The 10,952-nt window shown below is 59.0% G+C and overlaps 1 protein-coding gene across 1 annotated transcript; it reads right to left on the bottom strand.

The window, feature by feature from the left end:
* Positions 1 to 3,588: 3,588 nt before the first annotated feature.
* LOC138846780 (leukocyte immunoglobulin-like receptor subfamily A member 6) lies at positions 3,589 to 7,542 on the bottom strand. The gene is made up of 7 exons (XM_070063485.1): positions 7,494 to 7,542; positions 6,841 to 7,242; positions 6,431 to 6,733; positions 5,981 to 6,289; positions 5,568 to 5,711; positions 3,934 to 3,984; positions 3,589 to 3,827 (listed from the first exon to the last, which is right to left on the bottom strand). Exons 1-7 carry the CDS (start codon positions 7,540 to 7,542, stop codon positions 3,691 to 3,693), a joined length of 1,395 nt encoding a protein of 464 aa, XP_069919586.1. The 3' UTR covers positions 3,589 to 3,690.
* Positions 7,543 to 10,952: the final 3,410 nt, after the last annotated feature.

The following is a 10,952-nucleotide window of genomic DNA, read 5'->3' as shown; positions in this document are numbered from 1 at the left end:
ACCTGCGCTAGGAGAAGGGAGCGGTGGGGGTCGGGGCCCGGAGGGGTGGTGCAGCCCAGGATCCCCTCTCTGTCCCACACTGTTGCGGACAGGTGAGCCAAGGAGCCGCCCACGCGCTCAGGGAGTTGTCACCGTCGAGAAGTAAACCAGGAAGCGGGCGTGGTACCAAGGGCTCCAGGGGCCAGGTGGGGCTGAAGGGGAGCTGCGGTGTAGAGAGAAGGTTCATGGACCGGAAATGCCAGACGCGCTCTTCCAGAAACCCGGGATCCTCGGGCGTGCATATAAAGACCCCAGTCCCCTCTGCCGGATAGCTACAGTATCAGACGTGCTCTTCCGGAGACCCCCACACACTATCTTTAGGAACCACAAAAGTTCTCTTCCGGAAACCCGGGAATCTCGGGTGCTCTCTGGAGACCCCACACACCAACTTCATGAAATTAAGAGACCCTGCACTTCTCTTCCGGAAACCCCAGACGTGCTCCTCCGGAAAGCAGGGGGCCTAGATGCCCCCTCCAGATACAGCAGGTTGGGCCACCCTGGGGGTAGAGCTAGAGTGAAGGCTGGGCCGGAGCAGGTGCATTGCGCTCCACTTCTCAGGTGTGGGTTGATGTAGACTTCCTTCCACACAGAAAATGCCAGGGAGGAAGGGGGACGCTCCCTTGGGAACCAGGTGCCCCAGATCCGCAGCAGCAGCCAGGCTCCTGGATCCTCTGGGTCCCTGCTGGGCTGTGCTGGGGACAGCTCTTTTCCGGCATCTTCTGCATAGTGACCCATCACCCAGTCCTGTCACACAGCTTCCCAGGGCGGGGTGTCCTTGAGAGCCTTGCACATGTTCTTGAAAATTGTCATCAAGGTCAACGCCAACAAGGGAATTGAAGGGCCTAAAGAGACAGAGAGAACCAGAGGCAGTGTGAGATCCTGGAGAAGATAAAGGATTAGGTTCCAACACAGGAAATCTAAATAAACCATGGACTAGTTGAGCTAAGGGAGCTGGGAAGAAATGTGCCATATTAACCTACAATGCTAACAGGGAGCTGGGTGAAGGGTCTATAGCAACTCCATGTGGTAACTTCTCATTTGTTCCCTAAAACCATTCTAGAAGTCTATTAAAAATCAGGTAAAATTCCCACATGAGGGCTGAAGACCCTGGATGTCTCCTCACCCAGCACCACCTACTCTAGGGCAACACTGGGGGCTGCCCAGGTGACGCTCCCTCTGTCGATACTGGTAACACCCTGGGGTGTTGTATCCGTGGGCGTCCTCCCTATGTCTCACTGGTAACACCCTGCAGTGTTGTATCCATGGAAATCCTACTCTGTGGGCACTGATAATACCATGTAGTGTTGTAATTGTGCGAGTCCTCCCTATGTCACACTGGGAACACCCTGCAGTATTGTATTCATGGGAATCCTCCATCTGTCGGTACTGGGAACACCCTGCATGGTTGTATCCGTGGGAGTCCTTTCTATGTCCCATGGTAACACCCTGCAGTGTTGTATCCGTGGGAGTCCTGATGAATCAGCCTCCTTCTGCAACCCCAGTTCCTTCTCCACCACCTCGTGTGTGGCTTCCCAAGATCTCCAGTTGGGACAAGGAAGATACAGGGGTTTCCTGGCACGGGATCTTCACAAACACACTCGAGGGAATCACAGAACCTAGTGTGGCAGATATGATAGGACTGGCAATATCCCTCAGAAAAAATGCAGCCTAGACTTTGATGGACTGTCAGAGAGACACCATTTTTCCCTGTTCTTGGGGTAGGGGGCAGAATAAAATAAGATGAGAGGTCTATCATTATTCTCTCTTAAAATACTTATAATTTTGTTTGAAAGGGGAAGAGAGAGAGGGAGAGATCTTTTGTTTGCTGGTTTAACCGCCAAATGCTGGCAATAGCCTGGGCTGTGTTAGGCTGTCAGGAGTCTGTAGCTGCAGCCAGATCTCCCTCCTGGGGGCAGGAACCAAGCACTGAGCCACTGCCTGTCTCCTAGGTGTGCAGTAATGGAAGCCACCTCAGAGGCAGATCTGGACCTAACCCAGGCACTCAGCTGTGGGATTCAGGCATCCAATCAGGGACTTAACTGCTGTACATAACTCCACACTATAATTCTGTTCTAAAAAAGTGTTAATGAAATCCAGTCATTTGTGGAGAAATGGGTATCACTGGAGAACGTTTAGTGAAATACGCCTTCCCAGGAATCCAGTGTAAGTTCTCTCTTCCAAGCAGAAGTTGGAAAATTTGATCTTATAGTAGTAGAGTAGGATGGTGACCACTATCGCTGAAAAGGGTCTGGGGGAGAGATGAGGGAGGTTTGGTCCCCGGGTCCCAAGGTGGAGTCAGATAGAGGAACGGCTCTGTCTGCACAGCACAGGAGGCACCCATGGCTCACATAACCTGTTGAGTGTTTCTACAAAGAACTCGAGGAGAGGAGCTGGGGCCCAAACACAAGACATGACGAGATGGGAACGCCCTGGTGTGATCAGCACACCTTCAAGTACCATGCTGCAGCTCCCAAATTATTACGTGTTCATTTAAAGGGAAAAATAGGTGGCAAATATGTTTCTGGTGTTTGTGTCTTCCTCCTTTGTCGAGCTGAAATTCACAGAGCACAGATTACAGACCTGACAGAAATTTAATTCATGCTGTAGCTACCTCTCACATTCACTGTGTCGTGTACCCACCAGCACCTGTCACAAACATCTTCATTAGCAGAGAGAGAAACCCCAGACCCGCTCAGCAGGCACCTGCACGCTCCCTCCCACACCCGAGTCCATGTTCTGCCCTCTGAATCTGCACCCCCGGGCACCTCTCAGAGCAGAATCAGAGCATGGTGTCTGTGACACCGGCTGATTTCTGTATTGTTATATCTTCAGGGTTTCTCCACGATTATCCAGACCCTCCTTCTTTTCTAACAGGAGAGTGTCAGCCGTGTCCACAAACACCGCCTGTTGTGGACCACTCACCTGTTGTGCTTCTTCTGGTTGCTGGCATCTTGGGCTCATGTGAATGAGGCTGCTATGAACCCGTGGATGCAACACCTGCTTGGGTTCCTGCTTCAATCCCTGTGGTTATATGTGCAGGAGAGGAACTGTTGGATTGGATGGTAATTTCGAGGAAGCAGGTTTCCTTCTTTATTGAGCTCAAATTCACATGACACAAAACCAGCTCTTGAAAGTGTATAGTTTGCTGACTTTTAGTAAATTCCCAATGTTGTACACCATTAACTTTTTAAAAACATATATTTTATTTATTTGAAAGTTACAAAGCTAGATACAGACTGAGAGAGAGAGAGAAAGTTCACTCCCCAGATGGATTGACCTCGCCCACCCTGAAATCGGATTTCGCTCGTCTATTCTGTTACATGGAGCAAACTCCTTGTTCTTTGCTGAAATTCGGATGCTCACGCATGCGCACTGGGAAGTGCATTCACCAGAATGTACAGAGCTAATGTCTCCGTGAAGAAAGAGCAAAGCAGGAGGCGCACATGGTGCGGATCCACATTTGGTCTGCAGGGGGCGCTCTCCCACCTCAGGGCAGAGAAGTCCACAGCTCAATAGAGGAAGAGCCCCTGCTGCCCCCAGACAGTTCCCGCAACCCAACCCCGGAAGACGGTTCCCACTGTGCTCACACTCCCCCACCCAACCCGCACCCAGGGCTCGGTCTATGTGACCCAGCGCTGTCCTCTCTCCAGGTCACCGCCGGCCTGCAGCCCGCGTCCTCTTGTGGCTGTACCAAGCCTCCGCCAGCAGAAGCCCGAGGCCCAGCAGGACCAAGCCCGCCACGCCCATGCGGATGAGGTTCTCCAGGGTGTGGTCCTGGGGCGCTGGGGCTGGGGTGTGCACGGAGACGGTCACCTAGGCTGGCCAGACCCAGTCACCCGAGCCCCACCTCCCCGCAGCAGCCTGAGCCCTGAGTCCAGCCTGTAGCTCACTCACCAGCGGGGGAGCCTGGCTGGGGGTGCGAGGGGCTGCTGGGCTCCGGTCCCCCTGAGAACAGGGACGGTACACTGAGGAGGAGGAGACCCCACCCTCCCCATGCACTCAGCACTGAGGACCCGGGCCCACAGCTGGCGGGGGCCATCAGGGGCTCCTGAGTGTCAGAGACACAGAGGGGCAACGTCCAGGGCAGCCTCCCCTCCCCCACACCTCAGCCTGTGCACCTGCTGCTCCGCCCTCTTTATCCGTGGTCAACTAAGTCTTCATTATCTTGACACAGCCACCATGGGACACACACACACACACACACACACACACGTTTACTAAGCGGTGGTGCTCCACTGTGTTCCACAGTCAGTATTCCTAAGTGAGAAGACCTGGAACAACCAGGTCACAGTGTAGACCTCGGTGACTATCGGTAGTTACAAGCTCAGGGACACAACTCACAGTGAACATGGACACAGACAGCACACATCACAGTGGGCACTGTGCAGGGACGCAGCTACAGACGTGCGCATACTGAAACAGGCCAGGCTGCCCAGGGATCGGGAAGCCAGGAAGTGAGATGTCCCTTCCCTCTGGGCTGATGGGAACTTTGTCAGGAAATCAGAGCCCAACCAGGGTCGGGGGAAGGAGTCCCCACAGGAACAAACGCTCCACTGCTGCTCCTCCACTGAGCTGCTCTTCAGGAGAATAAAGGGCCCAGACCTCCCTGCGGGTTGTCACAGGGGGCGGGGCTTGGGAGCCATTGCACCTGCAGGTCCCCACCCCTCCCCGGATGAGGGCACAGTATGGGCAGGACTGGGCCTGGCTCTGCCAGTTCTGACCTGAGGCGCAGGGCAGGGAGGGCGCCCCTGCGTCCAGGTGCCCTTGTGAGTGGGAAACAGCACCGTGCACTGAGCACTGCTGTGCCCCAGGCACACGCTGGGTCTCTGCATTCACCCCCTGAGCTGCCACCACCTCACAGCCCACACGGCCACCCCTCCCCTCTCCCCAGGGACCTGGACCCGAAGGAGTCCCCACCCAGGCCTTCCCCATTCCTCAGGCGGCCAGCTCCACACCTGGTTTGGAGCCCACAAACTGCAGCTCCTAAGGCCCGCGCTCCCAAAAGACCAGGGAGCTGCTGGCAGGAGGAGCTCCCCAGTGTGTGCCCCCTCCCCAGGTGCTCCAGGCTGCTCCTCCTCGGGTGAGTGGAGAAGCAGGTGCAGAGAGAGGCCTCCGCACCTCCAGGTCAGGCACAGCGGAGCCCCTCCTCCTAGGACAGCCCCCCACTCTCCGCTCAGTGGGGCAGGCTCCATGGTTGTGAGCGGCTGACCCTCAGGGCCTCCTAGGGTGGGGACAGGCGGTGAGGACTGGGGCTGCCATGCTCCCCACTCAGCCTGCTGCCTCCTCTCCCAGGCTGGGCCCAGCACCCCCTCTGCCTCAGCCTGACCATTCAGGCTCAGGGGGAGGACCCCTACCAGCAGAACCATCCAGCCCCCAGTGCCACAGAGGGTGACTTGGTCCCTGTGTTTGGAGTCTTCTGCTGTTACCCACTCCCTGGTGACCACCCCCAGGTCCCCTCCCCCAGGCCAGCCCTCTCCTGGGGACAGCCCTACACTGACCAGGATGACCGGGAGGGCTGGGGTCCTCACCTGACACCTCGAGCTGCAGGGGGTCGCTGGGCTGGGACAACAGGTAGGGGTCGGTGCTGTGGGCACCATAGCACCTGTAGGTCCCTCTGTGGGCTGAGGTCACAGGACCCAGCATGAACGTGGCCTGAGCAGCCATTTCCTGGCCTGGGACACGCAGATGCTGGGGAGGGGTGTCCGAGCCCTCCCTGTGCAGGAGAAAGGTGTCCATCACCTCCTGGGAGCCACACCACAGGGCCACCATTGCTCCCAGGGCACTGAGGGCCCCGGCTGGGCCTGCAGGGAGGGTTTCCTGTACATTCCTGGGAGAGAGGACAGAGTGTGGAGGGAGCAGCCCCTCCCACCCCTCAGGGCAGCATGGGTCTCCTGGGGTCTGTGTCCCCAGGGCACAACCCCGGGCCTAGCCTGGGGCAGACAGGACGTGGTGGGCAGGGGCTCCCCACCTGCAACCAGCACGTCCAGGGGGTTGCTGGGGGCCGACCATGCGTAAGGGCCCTGGCGTCCACTGTAGCACCTGTACCGGCCCCCAAGGGAGCCGCTCACGGGGCCCAGGAGGAAGTCGGGGCTGGGCTGCCCGGCAAGGTGCTGGGGGGGCATGTCCCCCTCGGGCCTGGTCAGCGCGTATCTGTCACAGCTGGGCTCACAGCGACACCGCAGGGTCAGGCTCTGTCCCAGGAGCAGCAGTGAGGCTGGCAGGGCCGAGAGGGAGGGCTCCCTGTGCAGCCCTGAGAGGGGGTGGGGCAAGGAGGGTAGGCTCAGCCATGAGCCCACAGCCAGCAGGGGTCTGCAGCTGTTCACTGCCCCCACAGGGTCAGAGTTCCCAAATCCCCGAACCACCCAGGCTCCCTGGGCACTGGGCCCTTCACCTGTGACCTGGAGCTCCAGGGAATCACTGGGCAGGGACCACACGTGGGGGTAGTTGGTGTCAGCGCGGTAGCACCTGTAAATGCCCCCGTGGGTGCTGTCCACGGGGCCCAGGAGGAAGGTGGCCTGCCACACCCCAGCCCCACGGGAGAACCTGGCTTCTGGGCTATGCAGGGGGCCAGCTCCACCCTCCTTCAGCAGATGGGCAGTGCCCCCTCTATATGAGCGACAGAAGAGGGACACGTTCCCTCCTGACGCCACCACGGGGCTTGGCTGGGCTGACAGATTGGGTGCCGGGAACATCCCTGCAGGGGAGGGCAGAGCCATTTAGGGTGGGTGGCTGCTGTCCCATGCACCCCACTTGGCTTCCTTCTGTGACCTGGAGCCACTCTAGGCAGGGGACACCCCTTACCTGTCACCACCAGGGTCAGGGGGTCACTGGGCTGGGAGAGGCAGAGCGGGGTCCGATACACACACCAGTACTGCCCTGTGTGGTAGGAGCTCATGGACATGGTGATGGGGAAGTCAGCCTTGTGTCTGGAGTCCTGCTGAGCCCGCACTTCCCAGAGCAGAGGGCTGCCCTCTTTATACACACGATAGACCTCAGCCTGCAGAGACCCCTGGCACCAGAGGGTCACAGGGCTCCCCACGGCGACCAGGGGGCCTGGGTCGGCCCAGATGGAGGGCTTCGGGAGGGCCCCTGGAAGGGAATCAGAGCTGCAGACCCCAGGGTGCCGCACCTCCCCCGCCCCATTCCCCAGCTCCACTCCCAGCCCCTCCCAGCCATCACCATCAGCCCAGCCACCCTGGGCTCCTTAACCTTGAGCTTCCTGGGCCCCGGGGCTGAGCCAGGTCAGGGGAGGACTCACCCGCCTGTGCCTTATCCCCTGGTGCCCAGCACAGCCCTGGAAGAGAGGTCCCTGTGAGAGCTGCTCCCCACTCCTCACCCCTGCAGAGACCCCCAGGCCTGCCCTGGTCCTCTGAGCCCTGGGGTCCCAACTGGGGCAGGGCACTCTCCCCTCCACACCTGTGAGGGGTCCCATTCTCCCTGTGTCCCCGGCTCACCCAGGCAGAGGAGGGCAGTGAGGGCTGGGGTCTTGTCCCTGCCACCCATGGTCCCTGTGGAGCAGAGCAGCTGTGAGGGGCACAGGCCCAGAGCCCGGCTGGAGATGAGAGGGGAGACGTCACGGGTTCCTCATCTGCAGCCTCACAGGAAGGGAGCAGCCCCTCCCCGACCTCCCCCGCTGTCTCTGAGGACGGGCCCAGGACATAGCCGTCTCTGGGGACAGCTAGGACCAGGCCTCCATCTCCGCTGCCCCCTGTGCTGTGCCTGCCTGGCCTCCCTCCCCCACTCCAGCCCCACCCAGGGTGGCCCCTCATGGGCGGTGCCCAGGAGCTGCCCGGTTAGGGTTCTGGTTCTCCCTGCACAGGCCGGGTGGCCTGAGGCAGGGACTTCCCCTTCCTGAGCTGTTGAGTGCACATATGGGTGCTAGGGTGGTGGTGGGGGATGGGAGGAGGCTGGATCCTGTGGGGAGGTGCTGGAATCTTCCAGGCCTCTCGATGCTAATGGGAGTGAATGAAGAAGGCAGACGCTGCAGAGCTGTGGCTGAGCTGCAGCCCTGCTGTGGCTGTGTCAGGTGCAGGAGGAACCACAAGGGGGACAGGGGCCTTGGGGTGGGGTCCTGCTGGGGGCCGGCCAGCCCGGGGCCCAGTGAGGGGCTTCAGGAGGGTGGCCACTGGGGCAGAGAACCTGAGCTCCCCCAGCAACAGAGATTATGGGGGTGTCCTGGCCCAGGCCAGCCAGGGTCCCTAGCCACACACCCTGTGCCAGGTTTCTCATTTGGAGAGGGAGACTGGGCTCGTGTGGAACCACACTCCACATGGGGCTGGGGGTCCCTTGCCCCTGTGTCCTGAGCCCCCCCCCGGCCTCTCCTCCCCTGATCTGAGCACCTGGGCTCTGTGCTCCTGGATGACATGGGGGTGCCGCTTCCTGAGCAACCTGAACAGGTGATGTCGCCCCCAGCATCTCTGTGGTGGGGGTATGCCCGAGACCTCCCCTCTCTGGGTGGCCGTGGCTGCAGCACTCCGGTCTCAGGGTCCTGCAGTGTCCCTTCCAGATTCAGACGTGGGGACAGCACCGTTCTGGTAGGCACCGCTCCTCAGAAGTCCCTAGGAGCGCCTGCCGTCCCCAGAGGTGAATCAGAAGTGGTCCCGGGTCCCAGACAGAATGGAAGACCCTATCCTCAGCCGTGTTTGGGGGTGGGGGGTGGAGGGCAGAGGGCAGGCTCTCAGATGCCTGCTCTGGGGTGGGGGCCTCATGAGAGTCGCATGGTGGCTCGTCACAGCCTCGGTGGCAAGGCACTGACAGGCATCTGTCCTCTCCTTAGCCCTGCGTCTGGTTGAGAGGAAGTCCCCCTCCCAGAAACAGGAGCTGGCAAAGCGTGCATGCAGTGCGGTTCACGGTAAAGTCCCAGAAATGCTAGGACCACCTCCGACCTCACCCCAGGAGGAAGCCCCACACCATGCAGAGGCCAGCCCCACCAGCCCTGCCCAGCCCCAGGGCTCTGTGAGCTCCCAGCCCTGGGTGTTTCTGGGAACAGTGCTATGTGGGGCCCTTTGTGTGTGGCTGCACCCCCTGCCACATGCATCCTCACTCTATGGCTTCCTGGGGCTCAGCAGAGTTCCCACAGAGCCAGGGACCCACCTCCCCGAGCCCCCATCCCCGGTGCACATCCGGCTCCTGTACACGCCCTGCCGTGTTTGGACTGTGTGCACAGTCCCTGGATGGATTGTCAGAGCTTCCCCCTGGCCCTCGGTGGTAACGCTCCATGGAGCCTGCACTCAGCACACTGGCGAGCGCTGCGCCTGACCCTGACCCTTGCCAGCATGTGGGGTCTATGGGAGCGCCTGACTCTGTGCAGGGCGTGGGCTGTTCTGTGCTGTGCCGAGGCTGGGTCTGGTGCTTTGAGGAACTACGATCCTCTGCCACAGTGGCGGAACCATTACACATTCCAGCCTCATGTCAGGGCTGTGATTTCCCCACACCCTGACCACACTCTGCCTGCTTTGTCTTCGAGAAGTGACCAGTGTGGTGGGTGTGGGGGGGTGCCTCTCTGTGGCATTATTTTCACTTCCCTTCCCTTGTGCTGTGTGTGTTGCACCCTTGCTTTTTTGTTGCGGCTTCCAGATCTTTACACCATGTGTGTGGGGAGCAGGGCCCATCTCCTGTATCATTGCAGGGCCTGTCACCCGGGAGACAAATAAGTACTGAGACTATGGACAAATAAGTACTGAAACTACTGAGACAACTCTATGCACCTGATCTCCCACAATATGGTGCTGAGAGGGAGTGGACAACTTCCACACAGCTGCCTCACCAATTCGACTAACAAGCTGCAGGAGCTGATCCTGCCCCTGATTGGAGGAGAGCAGTGTGCTCACCATGTGCGGAGAGAACGCCAGCAGAGTTGGGATTGGTGGAAGAGGACTATAAAGGAGGAGAGAGACAACATGCAGGAGGAACATCTGAGGAACCCCTGAGAGAGCCGGCCGGCGGTGTGCCGCTCCTCTGCGGAAGCGGGGGAAGCAGCGGGGGTGCCACCCCTCCGTGGAGGCTGGGTCGGGGGGAGCGGCAGCAAACCCGGGAAGGGCCGGGCAAAGAGAACAGCGCAGACTCCGGAGTCGTTCCTCCGTGAGTGGGGGAGTGACACATGTGTTCGTTGTCTTTCTGTTCCTTGAGAGCTGTCCATGGTGCACAGTTCTGAAGCTTTGGGGATGATCAATTCAGCCACTTTCTCCTTTGTTCCTTGTACTTTTGCCAACAGCTAAGATGCTGTGATGAAGTCTGAGGTCATATTTACCCAGGTATTTCCTTCTAGGAATGTTTAAAAAAACTTTTCAGAGACTGATTTATTTGAGAGGGAGAGACATAGAGAGGAGAGACAGCGACAGATTTCCCACCTGCTGGCTCACTCTCAGGCTGAAGCCAGAAGCCGGGAGCTTCTTCTGGGTCTCCCACGTGGGTGCAGGGACCCAAGCATTTGGGTCATATTCTACTGCTTTCCCAGGCACATTAGCAGGGAGCTGGATCTGAAGTGGAGCAGCCGAGATTCAAACTGGAGGCCATAATGATGCCGGTGCTGCAGGTGTTGGCTTTACTCCCTAAGCTACGCTGTGGTGGGGTGGAGTCCCCAGCCCCTTAACTGGAAACTCGGGAGAAGCATCCAGACACACACTTAACCCCGCCTCACTGAACTGTGTGGGAAATGCAGACTTGCAGAGTAATCAGCCATCAGAGGAAGCCGGCAGGCGTCCACACTCTTCCAGAACACCGGGTGCTGCCGTCCACCAGAGCCAACCGTGTTGTGGGGTTTATGTTAGGCGAGCACTGAGAAATCCAGATGACCTTGAACTTTCTGTGCCTGAAGAAACCCTGCACACACTTTCAGTCTTTCACTTCTGTGTGGTCCTCTGGGAAGGCGGAGTCCCACGTTCATCTCGGATTTTACCTTACAGTTTGATGAG

This window comes from Oryctolagus cuniculus, chromosome 18 (genome assembly GCF_964237555.1).
Source record: "Oryctolagus cuniculus chromosome 18, mOryCun1.1, whole genome shotgun sequence".
NCBI lineage: Eukaryota > Metazoa > Chordata > Mammalia > Lagomorpha > Leporidae > Oryctolagus > Oryctolagus cuniculus.
Note: the sequence above shows the minus strand (reverse complement) of the source record. Positions and strands in the feature narration are given on the sequence as shown.

What these genes read in the sequence shown, in the direction of transcription:
- LOC138846780 (XM_070063485.1), bottom strand. Translation starts at nt 7,542, where the DNA reads ATGGGTGGCAGGGACAAGACCCCAGCCCTCACTGCCCTCCTCTGCCTG. An exon ending in CACTGCCCTCCTCTGCCTGG is followed by an intron (nt 7,243 to 7,493) that starts GTGAGCCGGGGA and finishes CTCAAGGTTAAG; the next exon opens with GAGCCCAGGGTGGCTGGGCT. An exon ending in CCTGCAGCTCGAGGTGTCAG is followed by an intron (nt 3,985 to 5,567) that starts GTGAGGACCCCA and finishes CCCTGTTCTCAG; the next exon opens with GGGGACCGGAGCCCAGCAGC.